Consider the following 20862-nt stretch of genomic DNA (forward strand, 5'->3'; position numbering starts at 1 on the left):
GGGTGTTTTTATGTACAAAACCAGTAAACATTAAAAAAAAAAAAAAAAAGTAACAGATTTAGCCTGGGACCAAGTGTGGTCCTATTTTCTGTATCTCCTGTGTCTTGCAGTTCTTTTCATTCTGCTCAGAAGGTCCAAAAATCAAGTCTGCCTGACCAATTTTGTGACTTAGTGAGATCCTGTCTTGAAATAAAAAGAGCTGTGGCTATGCCTCTAGGAGAAGGCCCTGTGTTCAATTCCCAGCATTAAAAAAAAAAAAAGAAAAGGAAAAAAAAAGGAAGAAAGAAAAGAAAAAAGAGAATTTTCAGGGCATCCCTGTCATTCCCATGCAGGAATCTGCATGATTAACCATCAAGAGCTGATACATTAGCTGGGGATATAACTCAGCAACATAGCACCTGCCTGGCAAGCACAAGGTTTGATTCCTGGTACCCCAAAAAGAGCTGATACTTAGCCAGGTGCAAAGGCACACACTATCATTCACGCACTCAGGGAGGCTGAGACAGGAGGATTGAAAGTTCATTTCCTCCCTGGGCAATTTAGCATGACCCAGTGTCAAGATAAAACAGTATAGTAGCACACAGTGCTAACCCTAGCACTTGAGAACCCGAGGCAGGAGGATCACTGTGATTTCAAGGCCAGCCTGACTATATAGCAAGACTCTCAAAAAATCATAATAAAGGACTGAGGATGATATAGCTCAAGGGTGTAATGCCACTGGCTTTAGTGCCTCAAAAAAGAAGCAAAAACTAAAGAGCTGATATGATACTCAGGCCCTCTTCATTCCTCCAGCACTGTTTCCTACTGTGGGGACCACTGCCCTCCTGCAGACAGCTTACAGTGTCTCCTGACACCCCCCCCCCCATTATAGCCTCCTCAGCCTCATTCCTGTCAAGCTATGCCCTCCCTAGGATGATCCCAGGACCCCATTGTCTCCTGCTAGAATCAGCAGGCCCTGGTGCTGCTGGGAGGCTCAGGGATTGTGGGACTTGGTTGATGTCACACCCCAACAGGGCTATCCTGCTTTCTGTGTCATTTCAGACGCTCTCTGGTGCCTGTCCTCCTTCCCTGCCTATCATTCCAAAGCCTGATCTACATAAGGATTAGCCTGACACAGGAAAGAACAAAGAAAGAGCCCCCTCTATCCAAGGCAGATGAGACTTGCAGGCAATTTCAATCAGGAAATTGAGGCAGAAGTTGGGCCAAGTAGAGAGAGCCAGTTTATTTATTTTTATTTATTTATTTATTTATTTATTTATTTTGAGAGAGCCAGTCTATCCACCAGGCTCCCCCAGCCACTGGGCTGAAAGCACAGACTCCAGACTTTGCCCCATTCTGATGGGAGCTTTCCAGGATTGGGAGTTAACAGAGCCAGTAGCGATGCGAATGGGATCCAGAGCTCCTTTCATGATTTTCTGCATGGCAGAAGGGGTCCTTTGCCCCAGAGCTTTCTCTGTTTAACCTGCTCCAGTTGCACATAAAGCACGTCTCCACTTGAGTCTCATCCTTGTGGTGACTTGTGGCATCCATCTCCCCTCAGCCTGCCCTACTGAGGGTTCCATGTGGCACCACCCCCACCTCCACTTCTGGACTTTTCTTAATAAGTGGAAAGCATCATAGCCTCTGCTTACTGAAATCCAGTGCCTTCTTCACAGCCTTCACAAAGGTTTGACCTGGGACTTCCACCTTGTTCCGGGATCCTTGAGATGTCAGGCACACGGCCTCTGGCAGTCTTTCCTAAAGGAATCTTTGTCAGGGGAGGGAGTGGTTCTGGGTTCGCATGGCCGTACTCACCACTTAGCAGGTGCCCACTGCTACCCACACAGCAGGGACCTGGCCTCAGGAGGGGCTGCAGACATCTTGTCCTCCTACACTACCCAGCCCAGGAGAGGGTCCTCTGCCAATTCCACGCTAGGCTAGGCTTGGGCCTGGGGAAGGCCATAGACAGGAGGGCAGGGACTCTGATGGTCACTATAGCCAAGCTCCCTGTGCTCTGCTGTACTTCCTCCCACTTTTCTTCTGCCTCAACTTTCCTTAGATTCAATAGACTGGATTTTCATCCCTAAAGTGTCTTCCACCTGCCTCAGCCACCTTGGTTCTTCAGTGGCCTCCCCTAAGCTCTCCTGGCTCACTCCCTGCCCCAGGAATCCACCTGCCTCACCTTGCTCCCCCAACACATGCTGCAGACTCCCAGTTTCACTGCGCATGTCATGTTTGAAGGATAGGGACCCCATCCTCCTGCTCCACACTTGATTGTTGACTGAAAGTACTCCTAGCCTCTGTAGAGACCTGCTACAACCCAATCTTGTGGGCCTCCTCAGAGGGCTTGTCTTTGTGTCACCACAATGATGCTCAGATAGACAACCTTCTAAATAGACCTGTGAGGGTGTTTTTGCATTGTCCTTTAAGTAGGTAAGTCAGTAAACTTGATTAAATGCAAGTAACTTTTTTTTTTGTCTTTTTCATTTTTATCGGTACCAGGGATTGAACTCACGACTGCCTGCTTGCAAGGCAGGCGCTTATGCCGCTGAGCTAAGTCCCCAGCCCCTAAATACAAGTAACTTTAAAAGGCTGGGGATTTAGCTCAGTGGTATAAGTGCCTGCCTTGCAAGTATGTGGTCCTGAGTTTGATCCCTGGTACCAAAAAAGTAACTTTAAAGAAAATTTTTTGTGTGTGGTACTGAGGACTGAACGGAAGGCCATTTCCACTAAGTTACATCTCCAGCAACTAGCCAGGCACATGGCATACACACCTGTAATCCCAGCACTTGGGTGACTAAAACAGAAAGACTGCCAAAAGTTTGAGGCTAGCCTGGGCTGCATAGTGAGTTTAAGGTCAGCCTGGGCTACAAAGGGAGACCTTGTTGCAAAGAAACAAAATACAAATAAACAAGCATCTTTAGCCCTTTTTTAAATTTTTGAGAGTTTCACTAAGTTGTTCAGGCTGGACTCAAACTTGCAATCCTCATGCTTCTGCCTCCCAGAGTGCTGAGAGCAGAAGTGTGTACCACGCTCAGCAGTGTTTTAATGAGTAGAGCAGTTTCCCTCTGTAACGGGTGTGGGCCTCACCACATCAGCTGAAGGGCAGAGAATACCTAACTCTCCTCAAAGCAGGGGTAGACTGTCAGACCTGGGCTACTGTGTTGACCTTCCTGCCTCCTATGTCAGTGTCCCCAACCTGCTGGCTCAGCCCACAGGTGAGACCTGCCAGCTACTAACATCACAGGGGCCCATGCTTTTTCACCTCACTTCCTTTGGGTCCCTTTGGTTCTGTTTCTGGGAAGAACAAGCAAGGGTTCCTTCCTCAGGACCCCGACCCTCCCTGTCCTAAGCAGTTGGTGACACATCAGCCCTGGTGAGCCAGGAGGGCAGACAGGTGGCTCCCCTCCCTCCTGTGGAGTATGGCAAACCTGCTCACAATACCAGCTTCTGCCCAGGTCGGCAATGACTCAGCCAGGAAGTTGCCTAGCCCTCTGCTTTCTGGAATGCTCAGCTCAGCTGCCAGATTCACCTCTTCATGTGACCCTCACCCCTGCACAGCTGGGCCGCCCTCCATGTGGGGTCAATGGTTAGAAGTTAGGACACTGGGAGCTTTCAGAAACCAATTTATTCAGCCTAAAGGGTCCAGAGAGAAGTGATAGGAACAGGAGCAGTAGCCCAAGTACTTGGGTGGTGAAAATGAGCCCCTTTTCCAAACATCCCCCAGGGTCATGGGACCTGGGCTCCCAGCACTGGGCTTAGGGTCCCTGGACCCAATGGTCCTCACATAGGAAGGTGCCTCTGGTATGAGGAAGGGCAGCAGGATACCTTATATTTATTCCCAGGAGGCCAAAGAGCTCAAGCCAGCTGTCATTGGAGGAGGGGAATGCCCCTGCAGGCATTGGCTGTACAGGAAGCTGGAGAAAAGGGCCATGAAGTTTCCTGGGGGAAGTCATGTGCCCCCTCCCTGACTGTGACCCTGGCTGAGCCAGGCCACAATGGCCAGTTGCCTGCTTAGAGACACTTGGAGAGGAGAAAGCAGAGCAGTCAGGTGTGGTGACACACACCTGTAATCCTAGCACCTAGGAGCCCAAGCAGGAAGACTATTGAGCCCAGAAGTTGGGCCACATGGCCAAGATGCCATTGAAAGAAAGAAAGAAAGAAAGAAAGAAAGAAAGAAAGAAAGAAAGAAAGAGAGGTAAAAAACAGGGGCAGGCAGCCAGGATGGTCAGTCCTGCCCTGTGGGGGACAGGCTGTGGGCAAATGGCTTGGCATGGCTCGAAGAGGATAGGGAGGCTCCTTCACTGGAGTCCTTCTTAACCTTGTCCAGGATGGTCTTCTTGATGGCAGCGGGAGAGACCGTCTCTTGGTCAGCCATGGTTTGCAGCTCCCTGCAGAGGCAGTGAGCAGTTGGGCCCAGAGTGCTCTGGCTCCTTCCAGAGTCTACAGTACAGTTCACATCTGACATCCTGGGGCAGCACTGTGTTGTCACCCCTACCCTAGGGTCCTTGCACCTGCAGTACCCTGTCAGCCACACGCTGCTCCACCCTGCCCCACACAGCTACACAGATCCTGCCACCCCACTCAGTGTCACTGAGTCTACCTAGAGCACCTCCACACCCAGAGCTCTCATTCTAACTAGGAGGCATCTCTGTCTCTCTGTTCCCCTACAAGCAGTACTGAGATGCTACGCCCTGCATCTCAGCCTTGCAGTCATGTGTGGCACTCAGAAATTTGTGGGTATCTGCACTAAAGGGCAGGCATGGTGGTACTCTGCAGACTGACACTTGGGACAGTGCCTTCCTTTGACCTGCTGCAGGATCCCAGCCAGTTTGCTTCTGACTCTCAGGGGTATCTCCCTGTGCCAGGGTGCTTCCCCATGTCCTGCTTATCTAGCTCCCTTATCCCTAGCAAGGCCATGAGGGAGGCTTTGAGACCAGCACATCCCACCCTCACCCTACCCGCGTGCTACGGGCTGGAGTGCAGGACTGGAGATGGCCTCCAGCCACATGTGACTCTATATTCTCACAAGACAATGGAAAGGAGTGAGGGGTATTATCAGTTGTGCCTCCAGTCAGCTTTGGATTCCTTGTGTCCTGCCCAAGGCCAGGATACAGCCCAGGGAATATCTGACTGAGTTGCCACTTTGGGCCCAGGTTCTGCTGTGTGTAGCACACAGAGGGGACTGGGCAGCAGGGCCCACCGTGTGCGGGTGCAAGAGGCTTCCACAGCGTTGATGAGCAGGGAGCGGAAGCCCCCACTCTCCAACACGTGCAAGGCATGAATGGTGGCCCCTCCAGGAGAGCAGACATTGTCCTTGAGCTGGCCTGGGTGCTGCTCCGAGTCCAGTAACATCTTGGCAGAGCCCTGCAGTCAGAGAGAGGGGCTGAGGGCAGTGGGGTACCACTTGGCTCTGTAGGTGCTCCTGCTGACTTCCCTCCGCCTGTCCCCAGTGTCTACCCCCACAGTTGGCAAGGAGCAGCCCCCCTCAGAGGCTCTGGAGACACTGACCAGCAGGGCCTGAGCCCCTAGGCGCACTGCCAGGCGCCTTGGAAGCCCCATCTTCACACCGCCATCAGCCAGGGCATCCAGCGCTGTGAATGCCTGCCAGAAGAAGGCACTTTGAGCCCCATCCCGGCCTCTCTTCCAGGGTTCAGAGCAGGAAGTAGGATGGAACAAGGTAAAGTTCCTAGAGCCTTAGAGCCCCCACCCCAGCCCTGGAAGGGGACCAGCAACAGAGCTACCCTGAGGCCCTGGGAACTGACCACCTCCCCTGCCCCACCTCTCCCAGTCTCACATAGGCAGGGCCACTGCCGCTGAGCCCTGTGACTGCATCGATCAGGTCCTCCTCAACCTCTGTACAGAAGCCCACACTGCCCAGCAGCTGCTCCAGGAGTCTGGCATCCTCCACCTGGGCATGGGTGCCCGTGGCATATACGGTGACTCCCTCCCGCACCATAACTGGGGTGTTGGTCATGCAGCGGATGACCTTGGGGGCTGCCCGATATGCTGTCAGCTTCTGGAGGAGAAATTGACTGTGTCCACCCTGGCCTCAGCCATCTGCCTTTGGCCCAGGTAGATATGCAAGCAAACCACACCTCCAACCTGAGTTCCCACCGTGGCCTGGGATGCAGCATCCCTGTAGTGGAGAACCCAGCAATGGAGGGTAGAGCTCTGGACCCTATGTCTCCGCCCCTTCTCTAGGCTCTGTTGGTCTGGAAGCACCCACCTTCTCAATGGAGTTAATGGTGACACCAGCTGCACAGGACACCACAAGATGCCTGTCCTCGATGTTAACGCCGATCTCGTCCAGGACGAAGGGGATGATGTGTGGCTTCACAGTCAGGAAGAGCACATCACTATGCTGAACTGTCTCCTTGTTGTGGGGTGTCAAGTTCACCCCTATCTTCTACAAATGTGCAAGGCAGCTCAGCCTGTGCCAGGGGCTGTCTAGTCCCACAGAACCTGCCCTGCCTCTCCTGCAAACCCCACATGTAGAACTGCCAGATGCTACTATACTGTGGGCCAAGGGAGTGAGCCCTGCAGCCACTTAACCCTTTCCATATAGAAGGGAAGAAAGGGTCTGCTCAGTGTGTGAACATTTTGCAGACAGAAAGGGAGACGTTTTGTCCAAGCTTCAGCCCTGGCTCAACTCACGGCAGGCTACAGCCTCCAGAGACATATGTCCCTCAGCTCAAGTGGTATCAACTGGAGAGCACTCACTCCCCACCCTTGGATCTGAAACCCTAACTCAGTTCTGGCAAACCAGACATATTCAGCTCTCAGGCATGTCTTACCTGGCTCGCAAGTGAAGGTCCATCTGCCTGACCCCTGTTCAATAATCCTATGCCCCACAAGTGCCCTTTCCCACCAACTGTACACATGGCCAGCAGGAGCCAGTGGCAGGTGAAGAGGTAGGGTCACTCTTCTCAGTGGGACGGGAGACAGCACAGCCCCCCACATTACACACACTTATGGGCCATCACTATCAGGGCTGTCACATCCCTAGCTCCAAATATACATGTAGAGACCCAGTCTTCCATCAACTCTTCACCAGGCACCTACCCTGAGAGCAGAAACTGTGTCCAGGTCCATGTCTGGGGAGCTGGCTATTATCCTGTGAGCAGCCAGGACACCTGGGAGGTAGAGTTCCTCCTTCAAGGAAATGTCATGCCTCCCTCCCCCATATTCCCAGGGAAGACACTGAAAAGAATCCTCCCCTACCAAGATCGCAACCTCAAACATAGGGATACTGCTTTTTCCCACTCGTGTGTCCATGAAAGCCGCACACCCATTTTGGCAGGCAGCCGCGCATAAGGGTAAATAAAGGGGCCCTGTCTCACTCAGCCCCCTTTCCGGGGTCTACGGTTTACCTGCCGCTGTGAAGCCCTTGGCCAGGGCGAAAGCCAGCTGGCCAGCCCCGATGAAGCCCACGCTCATGATGTCTGCAGGCCCCACGCCTACAGTCCTTACAGCTGGTCACGGCTTTCGTTGCAAGGGGCAGGAGAGGCAAGCTGAGCAGGATGAATGGCAGGAAGTTAGGTGGGCGCCTGTCCTAGCCAGCCCAACGCTCCCTGTTGCTGTCTGTCCGGGGCGCCCCTCCTGGTAATTGCCCCAGCTCTGGGCCAAGAGTCGGGTCTCGGGCAGGCTGCGAGGCTCCAGTCCCTCGGAAAAAGGCCAAAGATCCGCAGCAGTTCCAACGAGGGGAGGAGTTGCCCCAGCCCCAAAACTTCCACCCCAAAGCCGCCAGTCCGACCCCAACCAAGATACCCAGATGGCGATCTTGGGTCGGCTGCGAAGCGCCCGCCGCCACGCGTCACCCAGCGGGCCAGCCACCGTGGCCCGCCCCCAGCAGATCCACGTTGCCGCTGCAGCGAGCCGGCCAATCGGGAGCCGCAGCCGCGTCCCGGGCATTGCGTCATCCCCCGAGCCGTCCCGGGTCGTACCTGCTAGCCAGGACAGTGCCCGAGAGTGGGGCCCCTCCCCAAAGAGGTGGGCTTTCTCCTTCGTGCCATGCCTTGCCGCTTCTTGGGCGCCCATTTTCACAGCTGGGCGCCCTCTGTGATCTCTGCCCCCTAGTCCCTGACTCTCCTCCTAACAGGAGGTGGCCATCTAGTAAATAAGAGAGGATCGTCCTATGGTGTCTCAGCTTCCCAATCCCCGCCCCCCTTTCTCATCCTCAGAGTCCCTGGGATTTTTCTGCCCTAGGTTAGAGAGAATAAGATCCTAATCATTTCCTCTGAGGCCCTAGGATTTACTGAGGGCCTGGGCATTTGTCTGCTTTGAGACCACTGGGCAGTTAGGGATCCCCAGCAACAGGACCAGTGGCAAGGTAGAAGTGGGACGTCACATTCCATCCTCCACCAAGAGCAGAGATGGCCTGCTCTATTTTTCCTGCTCTGGGCCTTGATGAGGACGTTTCTGCCTCCATGGATGGGCTCCTGGGTTTTTGTTAAGTGTGTGTCCCAAGGTGATAACTCCGACCCATGACATAAAACCTGGAAATTTGTTACGTTTCCAGAGATTGAGCTTCTGTTTGTAAAGACTGCTTTTTCCTCCTGGCCATAATGACAAATAATATTCTTCCTTAACACAAAACAGGATAGTCCTGGCCCAGGGAGCAACCATCAGCAGAACCAGCCCAAGATGAGCCTTTTGCATGCCTTCTGCATGCAATTCTTGAGCCTTGACCCCTCCCATCCTCAACCCTGTCACAGGACCTCTGAAATTTAGTTTGGATGGTGTGCTGTGGGCAGAAGGTCATTAGACAGTGAGGAAATAGGGGACCTCAAAACAAGTTATGCCTAACTTGCTTTAGAATCTCAGCTAGCAAAAGAAGGAAACAGGTAAGTAGAGTCCCTCCCCAGTGTCCAAGTCTCCCCTATGAGTTGGGAATGGCGTGACCCATGTGCTCTTTTGTTACCTGGTGATATGAACTTCAGACCCCTTGAAAATGTGCCCTTGAGCCCCATGTACCCACCTTTCATAATAAAAGATACTGATCTAGATCCCTCTCCTGCTGGCCAGCTGAAGTCACTTGGCTCACATGGTGTTGCCCAGGGCCTGGCTCTGAGCCTTTGGAGCCTAAAACTGTTGTGGTTGCACTGCTCAGAAGGTGCAACAACCTGTCTACCCATGCCTGAAGCCTCTGGGACCCCCAGACGGGGATGTGGGGAGTCGGTGAGTATTAGAAGCCCACAGGAAGGAGGAGACTGAGTTCAGTATTGATCTTCCCTTCTTTCCACTGGGCCATCCAAGCCATCCTGGCTTGTTATCCATTGAGGAAGAGAACCTCTGTCTCTTCTTCAGGAGGCTGCCCTCAAATTCTTAGGAGACAAGGTCAGTTTTCCATGCACCCCAGAACCCAGAGGGTCCCCATGACCAGGTCCTCTCTCAGTCAGGTTCCAGTATAGATCCTCCCTGAGCATGCGGGGAGGGGGTAGTTAGTATAGGAGGTGCAACTGCCACAGCCCCTCACCAGAGACCACTCAGCCAAAGCCAGGGTGCAAATGAACACCTGCATTTATTTGCTGCTCATGGACCTTGGGAGACAGCCAGTGGTGTTTGGATCCACCCCAGGCTGGTCCACTCTGGGGTCACATACAGGGGAAGCTAACTGGAGCATGGAGGATGATGGTACCAGCATCAGCCTTGGCAGTTAGGACAGATGGACAACTGGATGCTTAGAGGAGTCCTAGGGGCTGCCCCAGGTGGGGCCCTCACCATCTGTTCAGATCACCTTTCTTTTTTTTTTTTGTCTTTTTCATTTTTATCGGTACCAGGGATCGAACTGACAACCGCCTGCTTGCAAGGCAGGTGCTTATGCCGCTGAGCTAAATCCCCAGCCCCCAGATCACCTTTCAACCTAGCCTCTGGGAACCTGCAGTGGGCACTACCACAGCTGCTGAATTATGACCCATCATGGGTGTCAGGTGAGGCTCTGTTGCTGGGTAGGGATCCATCTCCTCCACACACTGGTAATACTACTGGTGTCAGTGGGCCCTGGAAGGCTCACATCACCACCTCCAACCTCAGTCCTTGGCTGTGGCCACTGGGAGGCCCCGTGGAGGCAGGGCCTCATTCAGGCTAGTGGGCAACCAGGCTGAAGGTGGTGCTGATTCTGATTTCCAGGGTTCTTCTCTGTGAGCAGGGTTCTGGAACTGCCCCTTCAGACGAGGAGCCTCTAGCCCCTCTCCTAACCTCCCTGGCTGGCTCCAGGGCTCTGCCTGATTCATATCCAGTCTAAGCACCATCTCCAGACACTGATGAGCATACTGAGCCATCTCCAAAGTCTTTTAGTCCCAGTGTCCCCAGTTACAAAGTGGGTCACAGCAGCAGGTGTTCCAGAGGGTTTCCCCACCTGCACTGAGCCTAGGGAGGGCTGAAAATGAGAGAAAAAGATTAAAGATGGAGACGGAGACAGAGATGAGAAAAATGAGAGCCAGGAGCATCTTCTGCCATGTCTGCCCTGAGCCCTCAGTCTCCTTGCTGCTGGCCCCTGATGTTCCAGTTCACCTTGGTCATCCTCCTGTGCCTGGGGCCACAACTGGTGATTGCAGGCAGCCACTTGCCAGGCTACAGGGTGGGCACAAAGCGGATCCTCTGCGAGTAGGCCAGGTCGACAATGTAGAGGAGCAGGTTGACATATGTGAAAATGGCTATCACCAGCTGGCTGTCCCAGGAGCAGCTGCCCTGGGGGCAGTTAGGGGGCCGCCTGGGCTCCCCATATTTGGGATCGAAGCAGAAGACAGGCCAGATCACGGCAGCACTGAGGTACAGGAGCACAGCCAGAAAGGTATACACCACCACTAGGCGGTCGAAGGGACAGCCCAGGGCCCCCATGTGGCCCATCACACTCAGGGCCACCACAGCCACTGTGACCAAGAAGCACAAACTGTAGACAGCCACGCACCATTGCATGGCTGCGTAGCGCCCATAGTTGCTGTCGTGGACAAGTGCCCCAAAGATAATACAGGCCACAAAGGCCTGGACAATCTTGAGAAGCCCTGACACTGTGGCCATGTAGCTAGCTACCTGGCCAGGCCGCGCCCTCGTCAGGGCCACTTCAGAGGCGTAGGACAGGAAGAGGAGCCCAGCGAAGACACTGGCCGACAGGCGAAAGTTCCGGGCCGTGCAGCCGGCAGGCTCGGGCAGGCACTGGAGCTGGGTGAAGTAGAGCGGGTAGATGACAGCGGCTGTGGCACACAGTAGCGTGGCCAGCATGGCAAAGGCCGCAGTGAAGTTGCCCCAGGAGAGGCGCAGGCAACCATGGAGCTTTGTGAACTCACAGGCTACCACTAGGACAGACAGGGCGAAGCAGAAGCCCCAGGCAGCCATGCAGAAGGTACCTTGGACGCCAGCGAACCCGCCTCGGTGGGCAACCAGGCTGAAGGTGGTGCAGCCGAAGACCAGCTGCAGCACACGGGCGGTGCCCACTGGGGATGTCACGGCACCCAGGTGTAGGTATGCACCCCCAGGGGGCTCCATGGTGCCGCTCATCTGGCTGACTGCCTCCTACCCTCACACAGTGCCCAGCAGTCCTGTGTCTCCGCCCGGTTGAGGGCCCTCTGTGCTCTGCGGTGGAGGCAGGTGCCGGCAGTCTGCAGCAGCGGAGCCAATGGTGACATTGCAGTAAGGCAGCTTCCCTGCCGCCTGTGTGGGGAGCCCCCTCCCCCAGCACTATAAATAGACAGCGGCGCTCGGAGCCTGGGAATAGCAGCCCACGTGCCTGTGCCCATCCTGGAGGGACATCTGACCCCAGTGTCCCAAGAAGAACCCCTGCCAGGACCCATGGCTGCTGGTGCCGCCCAACTCCGCCTCCTAAACACCTGCGTCTTTCAGTCCGGTCAGTGTAGGGGAGGGGTGGGAAGGGGTGGGAATGAGCAGATAGCACGGGGTCCCGGCTGTGTCACCCCAGTGCCAGCAGCAGGCAGGGCCAGCTGCTTAGGAATAGTGCAGGGAAATGGAAGCCTAGGAGCGGGCGGGGGGGCGAGGGGGAGATCTTTCTCCTCATCCCACCGTCCCTGCAGTAGGGTTCAGGGCCCTGCTAGTCTCAGACCATTGTCATTGTCCTTGAGATTCACATACCTCTGACCCCCAGAGCTGTGGGGGAGGGAAAGGTGGAGCATGGAGATCCTGGGCCTTACCCACCTGCATGGGGGAGGTTTGAATTTTAACTATAATTTGGGGGTACCCCTATGAAGTGTATGTGAATGCCTAGGAAAAAAAACTCAATTCTTTTTTCCTCTTGAAGCAGGGTCTCTGTAGTCAAAGCTGGTGTGAAATTCACTGTTACCCAAGGGCGGTCTTTGAACCCAAGATCCTTGGGGCTGGAACTGGCTCAGTGGTAGAGCTCTTGCCTTATGTGTATTTGAGATCCTTCTGTCTCAGCTTCATGAGTGCTGGGATTACAGGTGTGTACCGCCACTCTTTGCTTCAACTCTACTGTTTTTTTTTTTTTTTTTTTCTTTCTGATACTGGGGATCAAACCCAGGGGTGTTCTGCCACCGAGCTACATCCCCAACCCGACCCTTTTTATTGTACATTTTATTTTGAAACAGGGTCTCCCTAAGTCATTAAGTTGCCTAGGCTGGGCTTAAACTTGTGAGCCTCCTGCGTCAGCCTCCCAGAGTGTACAGACATGTGCTACCTTGTCCAGTTTTCAACTTTTTTTTTTTTTTTTTTTGAGACAAGGACTCACTATGTAGTACAACCCGGCCTTGAACCCCTTTATGTAGCCCAGGCTGCCTTCTATCTCACCCTCCAGAATGCTGGGATTATGGGTGTGTGCCACCAAACCTGGCTTCCTCAACAGTTTTAGTTGAAAAAAATTTTAGATCCATAGAAGAGTGGCAGAATAGCATGACCAGCTCCTATGCGCCCTCTGCCTCCTGTTGTGGTGTGCGTCTAGATAGCCTCCCAGGGCCTTCTGTAGTTTTAGATGGGCCTTTTGGAGGTGGCTAAATCTAGCATGTGCGATTGACTGGTAGTGGTGGTGGTGGGATTAAGGGTGGATGATTGCTGCACCGATTGGATTGGCACTGCCTGAATCCCAGTAGACTGGATACAATTAAAAGACAGAAAGAGGTTGCTCTCTCCCTTGCTGCTTTTGCTGTCTGCCATGAATTGTTCTCCTTTGTGAAGCTGCCCTGCTTTGCACCCAGACAACAGTGAATTGAAACCTCTATAAACTGTGAGCTAAATAAATGTTTTCTCCTTTAACTTTGGTTATTGAATATTCTGTCTCAGCAATGAGAAAATAAATAAGACACCTACATGGAAGAATTTTCTGTTTTAAAGTACTGGAGACAAAAGTAAGAGTCTTGAAAAAAAAAAAAGTAAGAGTCTTGGATATACTAGACAAATACACTACCACTTACCTATATCCACAGCCCAGGAATTGTTCATATTTTGCTCTGTCTGTGTTCTCCTGCTAATTAATTAGCTATGCAGATATGACAGACTCTAGATATTTCCAGAGCTGTTTCTTCTGAGGAAGACCATGTCCCTAAGGACTTGCAGCACCGTGGTCACGCTAGGGAGACTTGAGAATGGGCACCTGGTATGGTCCACAGTCAGTTTTCCTTACCTGTCCCCAAATTGCACCTGAATGACTTTGAAGTTTTTCACCCAGATTGGGGTCAGGATTGTGGGTTGCTCATGGCTGCTGTGGCTCTCATCTGGTTTTTTATCTGCAGTCTCCCCTACTTTCCTTGTATTTCATAACAAGACTTGGGGTTTTTTAGTTTTGTTTTGTTTTTTTCCTATCCTAGAGACTGAACCCCTAGCTCTTTAAAAAATTTTTCAGAGGGGTTGGGGGTTTAGCTCAGTGGCTTAAGTGCCTGCCTGGTAAGCCTGAGGCTGTGAGTTCAGTCCCAGTACCAAACTCAGGCCCTTGTGCTTGCTAGACAGGTGCTGTGTAGCTGAGCCACATCCCCATAAAAATGTATTTTGAAGGGGCTGGGGATTTAGCTCAGTGGCATAAGCAACTGCCTTGCAAGCAGGCGGTTGTGAGTTCGATCCCTGGTACCAATAAAAATGAAAAAGACAAAAAAAAATGTATTTTGAGACAGGGTTTCCCCTCTGTAGCCCAGGCTAGCCTTGAATTTGTGGTGATCCTCATGCTTCAGCCTCCTGAGTGCTGGGACTATAGATGTACACTACCATGCCCAGTTTAACACTGATTTTCTTGGAGAGCCCTGGCCAGGGACTTTACAGACTGCTCTGCAGTGTGTAATGGCTGAATATTTCTTCATGGTTGGAGTCCAGGCTAACAGGGGACATACTGTGAAAGGCCTAGCATCTGGTGGAGCAGGTTTCCCCCACGGGTCTTAGGCTCTGCTGGTGCTTCCCCAGGGCAATGTCTGCTAATAAGGTTCCTATAGTAGTTACAGTGAAGTGAGGAGGACAGGCCTGCAACCCTCTGATGTGACTCTGGATGCCTTGGAGTATTGAGAACATCAGGGAAGCCCTGGGAGGTCTGCCCCAAGGCATCTGAGCTTTTGCTCCCCAGGTTTGGGGGCAGGGTTGTCCTGGATCCAGTTGCCTCCTGACTACAGAGAGGCTTGGAGAAAATGATTTAACTAATCACCAGGCGTGCTGGCTCACACCTGTAATCCCAGCACTCGGGAGGTTGAGGCAAGAGGATTGTAGCAAGTTCAAGACCAGCCTAGGCTACAAAGTAAGCTCAAGGCCAGCCTGAACTGCACAGCGAGACCCAGTCTCAAAAAGACAAAACAAAACAAACAAAAAAAAAGATTTAACTTATCTCACATGAAGACGTGTACTACTGTCACTCAAGTGCTTGGTAAGCAAATCATGACACCAGATCTTGCTGGGTTGCTGTCTATCTTTCCTTTTTTTTTTTCTTTGAGATAGCCCAGGCTGGCCTTAACTCTCAGTGATCCTCTTGCCTCAGCCTCACCAATACTGAGGTTCCAGGTTCACATTACCATATCTTGTGAGGTTTACTTGATTTTTCTTCTCTTCTGTGGGTGCAGGTATGCTAGTAATCACACACACACACACACACACACACACACACACACACACACACAGAGACAGGATTTGAACCCAGGCCTTGAGTATTCTAGGTAAGAGCTTTACCAGTGAGCTACATCCCCAGAAACTCACTGTGTAAAATTTCACTGTGAGACATTTCTCTAAATTGCCTAGGTTGCTTCTCCTAATATCTTGTTTTGAAATTTTGTTTTATTTCTTCCTCTTTAAAATAAAATTAAAGGACTGGGCATGGTGGCACACACCTAAAATCCTAGCATTCGGGAAGCTAAGGCAGGAGGATCCTTACGAGTTTAAGGCTAGCCTGCGCTACAAAGTGAGTTCCAGACCAGCATGAACTGCATAGTGTCTCAAAAAGACAAAAAAAAAAAAAAATAAAAATTAAATTATTTTTTAAAGCAAAGTTAATAATAATAAATAAATTGCCCAGGTTGGCCTGATTTCATTTCCTCTTGCCTCAGCTTCCCAGGTAGAATTCAGTCATTTCTTTTTCTTTATTTATTTCCTTTTTTTCTTTCATTTTTTTTGGTCTTAACTACATAAACTGTCACTCTTGTTCTGCTGCTGACCTGTACATCTGTCCTCCTGTACTCTGCAAACAGAGGAGGGCTGTGGGACCCACAGCACTGGACATCTAAGAGCCCTGACTCAACACTGCTAATGCCCCAGTGCGCCCAGAGGCTCAGGGCTGGGAGGCAGGCAGGAGTCAGGCACTCTGTGGAAGTCACAGCAGGAAGACCTTCAGGGAACCCTGTCGGGGACTCTGGGTTCTGAGTGAGAGCAGCCCTGGGAGTCAAATGCAGCAGTGTCCCAGGGAGTATGGCTGGGACTATCCGGTGGTCCCTAGAGCCCCCTGTCCAGCCACATTCTGAGTCTACTTGGCTCATGAGGTGAGGGAATCCTTGGGCCCTGCCCAGGAGAGAGTTGTCTAGCCCAAAGGGGCCCAAGGGTTACTGGGCCAGGTCTGGAGAGGAAGACTCCCGAGGCAGGGCAGCAAGTGCTGAGCTCTGGTCTAGTCCCAGACTCCAGGGCTCAGTGCTGGGATTATAGGTGTGCCCCACTACACCCAGCCCAGCTCAAATTTTCTTTTCTTTTTTTTTCTCTGATTCAAATTTTTCTAAAGCTAAACAACCAGGATGAGAATAATTAAAAAATAAACTTTATTTTATGAAGCATTACAAATTAATTTAAGAGAGCCAGATTTATATTGTATGAATAAAAAACTTGATCTTACAAAAATGTTACCATATTTTTTAGAACAGTTTTAGATTTTTTAAATTCTTTTTTTTTTTAATCAGTACCAGGGATCAAACTCACAACTGCGCTCTTACAAGGCAGGCGCTTATGCCACTGAGCTAAATCCCCAGCCCTCAAGAATAGTTTTAGATTTACAGGGCAATTGATCAGGTCATATGGAATTCCTTCGAAACACTTCTCTCTGTCGACATCTGACAAGAGCTTATTGCATTTGTTACATTAATGAACCAATTAATGAGCCAATATTATATTATAAATAATAATGAATTACAGGTGACCCATACCTGTAATTCCAGAACTCTAGGAGGCTAAGGCAGGAGGATTGCAAGTATGCCCAGATGGGACAACTTTATTTAAAGTATTAAAAAATGTACTGGAGGGTTGGGGATTTAGCTCAGTGGCATAAGTCGTGAGTTCGATCCCTGGTACTGATAAAAAGGAAAAAAGACCAAAAAAAAAGAAAATGAAAAAATGTACTGGAAAGAGATATAAGCCAGTTCAAAGGCCCTGGGCTCAACCTCTACTACTACAAAAAGAGTAATAATAATAATAATAATAATAATAATACCATGTCAGGGATTTAGCTCAGTGGTGTAAGTGCCTGCCTGGCAAGCGCAAGGTCATGAGTTTGATCCCCCGTACCAAAAAAAAAAAAAAAAAAAAAAGAAAAAGAAAAAAGAAAAAAAATACAATAATAATGCTGGACATGGTGGTGCACACTTGCAATCCCAACACTCAGAAGGCTGAGGCAGGAGGACTGCTGTGAGTTCAAGACCAGCCTAGAATACATAATGAGTTCAAAGCCAGCCTGAGCTGCAGAGTGAGATCCTGTATCAAATATATATATAGTAACATTATTATTTATTTTTTAAATTTTTACTACTGGGTATCAAACTCATGACCTTGTGCTTGCCAGGCAGGTGCTTACACCACTGAGCTAAATTCTCAGTCCCATTATTAATTATTATATTCTATACTGGGGATTGAGATTGAACCCAGAGGTGCTCTACAACTCAGCAACATCTCCAGTCACTTTTGTTAATTATTTTAAGATGTGATTTCTTCAAACTGTCCAGGCTGCTGTTGAACCTGTGATCCTTCTGCCTCAGCCTCCTGAGTAGCTGGGAGTACAGGTGTGTACCAACATACTTGGCATATAACTAATAGATCTCCTGCCCCTTTCCTCCCTGACGTTGTTGGTCAAACCTAGTACTCGCATGTGTTGGGCAAGTGCTCCTACGTTGAGCTAGATCTCCAGCCATTCCCAGCCCTTTGAAAATTTTATTTTGGAAAAAAATACATAGTTTTGGGGCTGGGGATTTAGCTCAGCGGCATAAGTGCCTACCTTGCAAGCATGTGGTCATGAGTTCAATCCCCGGTACCAATAAAAAATAAAAATTAAAAAAATACATAGATTTCTGTTGAAACAGGGTGTCACCCAGTTGCTCATGCTGGCCTCAGATGTGTGATCCTCCTGCTTCAACCTCCTGAGATGCTGAGATGAGAAGTGTGTCCCACCATGCTCAGCTGACACATCTTTTTTTTTTTTTTTTTTTCTTTTTCCTTTTTATCAGTACCAGGGCTGGAACTCACGACTGTCTGCTTGCAAGGCAGACGCTTATGCCACTGAGCTAAATCCCCAGCCCTACATCATTATTTTATTTTATTTTTTTTTTTTACCAGTACCAGGGATCAAACTCACAACCGCCTGCTCACAAGGCAGGTGCTTTATGCCGCTAAGCTAAATCCCCAGCCCCTGACACATCATTATTAACTCAAGGCCATGTTTATTCATAGTCCTCAGCTTTTACCAGACATCCTCCTTTTGCTCCGTGGTCTCACGCAGTCTCCCACGTGACCTTTAGTTGTCCCAACTCATCAGGTTTCTCCTGGTTGTGAGTTTCTGGGAACCTCCTTGTCTTGTGTTTGCGGTTTTTTTTTGTTTTTTGTTAACCTGCTTGTTTTTAATGATCTTGAGAGCTGAGGGACGGGGCATTTTTTCTTAGGAGTAGACAGAGGGAGTGGTGAGGAGGACAGAGGTGACCTGTTTTCTGGTCCTGTTGTACCAGGGTCCCTGTCTTACAGGCACCTCACTGTTGGCGTTGGCATGGTCACCTGTTGGAGTCACCGAAGCTGAATACTCCTGCAGGGCTGTGACGTGCTCTGGGCATGGCTGAACTGAGAACAAGGAGAAGCCTCTGGGGGCAAGATAGGCCATAGCTGAAGCCCCTGGAGACTTTCTGGATGGTTGTCTATTAGCATCATCTGTTGCTCTGAGGGGTCCTTGAACCCTTCTCCACATCCTGCTCAGGTTTCCTCCATTGTCACTAGACTCCTTGCTCGTTCTGATTAAATATGGGCTGCCAGGGTCAGTCGGCCAGCTGACTAGCAGTTTCAAGCTCTGCCAAGAATTTTGGTTCTCCTGGGGCCTTAAAGGTCATGCCACTTTTCTCATTCCTTTGAAGCTTTGCCATGCATCCATTTGGGGGATCGGAGATCTAGGCACAGATTGCAACAGTCACCTGGCCAGCTGGAGCTGCCGGGATCTCACAGGGATGCTGCCCCCACCCAGATCTCTAGAAGGGAATCACTGCTCAGGGCCACAGGCGGTGCTGGGAGTCTGGGTCCCTCTCGTCCAAAGCAGAACACTGACATAAATTCTGTGTTTCCCTTCTGCCCCATTCATTTATTTATTCAATTATTTATTATCTTTACATGGCTCTGGGAAGTGAGCCCAGGGCCATATACAGTATATCCCAGCCCTTTTTTATTTTTTAAATTTTTAGACGGGGTCTTCTAGGTTGCCAGGTTGCCCAGGCTGGGCTCACATGTAGGACTCAAGCCTCTTGCCTCGGCCCCAGAGCGCTGGGATTATAGATGGGCACTACCTCACCGGGCTCATTCGGTTATTTATAACAGTATCAATTTATGGATGGTGCAGAGTGACACTGTTGTCCTGCTGCTTGTATTCCGGCCTTGGCTCCTGAGGGCTTTTCTGTCACTACCAGGTCCTCTCACCCTAAAGGGAGGGTGTGTTGCCCCAGGCCCAAACTGTGTGTTTTTGGGCAGTGATACTTCTGATAGCATTGTCCAGGCTGGCTTTGATTTTGTGACCCTCCTGTCTCAGCCTCCTGTGTGTTGAGGGTACAGACATGTACCACTATGCTTGGTCCAAAGAGACAACTCTTGGTGGACTTGCAGAGAGCCTTGGGAAGGTCATTTACTTTTGATATGATGCAAACGGCAAGTTTTACAAAACATTTTGCATTTTCTTCCTGTTACTCTTCCAAGAGTTCAGTGTTTCCAGCCCTGTATTTTTTTCTAGTTCTTCTGCTTAACATTTTCTCTGCACAAGTGTTTTTCCAGTGATCTGAAATACCCTGTGTCCATTTAGGCACTGAGACACAGCGATGGATAAATAAGACAAAGATATTTGTCATAACGCCCATTCTCGTTGACTTTTATCTACTTTTGAAGACCTACAATGTCTCCAATGTTTTGGTTTTGTTGGTTTTATTCTTTACTGTTTTGTTCAATTGTATTATAACTAATGATATAGGCAATTCTATTAGAGATAGCGGGAGGCATTATGGTATCCATTGTTGATCACCTTGTATTATGTTTTTACATTATCTATTATGTCCACCCTTTTGACTTGACCGATTCTGTTCTGTTATGTCACATTTGGTTTTACTCTCTTCCAAAAAAGTAATAAGAACCGTGGGAGCAACAAAACCCAAAATGTGTAATTGTCATTGTACAAAAGAGAGGAAAAGAAAGTGCTCTAAACTATATAACTGCATGTATATTTAAGTGTATAAGATAGAAAATGATATCACAGAGTTTTATTGGATCATTGAACAGAACTGTTTGCAGTATCATTGTTGGAATGTCCACTTTACAAGCTTTAATTTTGTGATTTGAACAATTATTTCTAAGATGACAATATGTAATCCATTAACTAGTGATTTCCTACTGTTTATTTTTTTTTCTGTAAATCTGTATAACTTGTACCCTTTCTCTGCTTTTTTTTTCTTTTCTCCTTAAATAAAATTTAAAAAAAAAGATATTTGTCTTACCAGGTGTGATAGCACACACCTGTGCTTCCAGCAATTTGGGAGGCTGAGGCAGGAAGCTGACAAGTTCAAGCCCAGCCTGGGCAACTTAGTTAGATATTGTCTAAAAAAAAGAGGGGGGAGCTGGGGATTTAGCTCAGCGGCATAAGCACCTGCCTTGCAAGCAGGCAGTTGTGAGTTCGATCCTTGGTACCGATAAAAACAAAAAAGACAAAAAAAAAAAAAAAAAAAAAAAGAGGGGGGCTGGGCATATATCTTAGTGTGAAGGATGTAGATTTAATACCCAGGACTACAATAATGACAAGCCTGTCCCATCAGGTCCAAACTGGAGAATCATGAATCAAAGCACGGTGCAAGAAGTGTGGCATGAGAGGAATGGGGTGCTATGGTTTTTATCTAGCTGTCCCCCCAAAACCTTGTGCACTTGTAGGTGGGGCTGTGCGGAGTGGGCAGATCACGTGAGAGAGATGGTCACAGCTGACTGTGACACTGAAGGTGAAGCATGGGGGCAGGAACTGGGTCACTGAGGTTT

General features: G+C 50.0%; 2 protein-coding genes across 6 annotated transcripts; both read right to left on the reverse strand.

Annotated features, from left to right (window-relative positions):
- Positions 1–3592: 3592 nt before the first annotated feature.
- On the reverse strand, positions 3593–8063 carry Pycr1 (pyrroline-5-carboxylate reductase 1). Of its 5 annotated transcripts, none has more exons than XM_005001459.4 (8): positions 7926–8063; positions 7353–7493; positions 7045–7115; positions 6209–6388; positions 5777–5998; positions 5491–5583; positions 5183–5346; positions 3593–4370 (listed from the first exon to the last, which is right to left on the reverse strand). In XM_005001459.4, the coding sequence occupies exons 2-8, from the start codon at positions 7417–7419 to the stop codon at positions 4208–4210; spliced, it is 960 nt and encodes a 319-aa protein (XP_005001516.1). In that variant the 5' UTR covers positions 7420–7493; positions 7926–8063; the 3' UTR covers positions 3593–4207. The 5 variants fall into 5 exon arrangements, with proteins under 5 accessions (XP_005001516.1, XP_005001517.2, XP_005001515.1 ...); XM_005001460.4 differs by lacking the exon at positions 7926–8063 and adding an exon at positions 7750–7876 and having other exon boundaries at positions 6209–6313; XM_005001458.4 differs by lacking the exon at positions 7926–8063 and adding an exon at positions 7750–7876.
- Positions 8064–9483: 1420 nt separating this feature from the next.
- Myadml2 (myeloid associated differentiation marker like 2) lies at positions 9484–11778 on the reverse strand. The gene has a single exon (XM_003464816.5). The coding sequence runs from the start codon at positions 11476–11478 to the stop codon at positions 10555–10557; it is 924 nt and encodes a 307-aa protein (XP_003464864.1). The 5' UTR covers positions 11479–11778; the 3' UTR covers positions 9484–10554.
- Between the last annotated feature and the right edge of the window lie 9084 nt (positions 11779–20862).

The sequence above is a fragment of the Cavia porcellus genome, unplaced genomic scaffold (assembly GCF_034190915.1).
Source record: "Cavia porcellus strain 051 isolate PalLab524CR breed Dunkin Hartley unplaced genomic scaffold, mCavPor4.1 scaffold_32, whole genome shotgun sequence".
In the NCBI taxonomy this organism is placed as follows: domain Eukaryota; kingdom Metazoa; phylum Chordata; class Mammalia; order Rodentia; family Caviidae; genus Cavia; species Cavia porcellus.

Coding starts and splice junctions, on each gene's coding strand:
- Pycr1 (XM_005001459.4), bottom strand. CDS start 7,419: ATGAGCGTGGGCTTCATCGGGGCTGGCCAGCTGGCTTTCGCCCTGGCC. Junction 5,584..5,776: donor GCGGCAGTGGCCCTGCCTAT/GTGAGACTGGGA, acceptor TTCTTCTGGCAG/GCATTCACAGCGCTGGATGC. Junction 5,347..5,490: donor TAGGGGCTCAGGCCCTGCTG/GTCAGTGTCTCC, acceptor CTCTGACTGCAG/GGCTCTGCCAAGATGTTACT.
- Myadml2 (XM_003464816.5), bottom strand. CDS start 11,478: ATGAGCGGCACCATGGAGCCCCCTGGGGGTGCATACCTACACCTGGGT.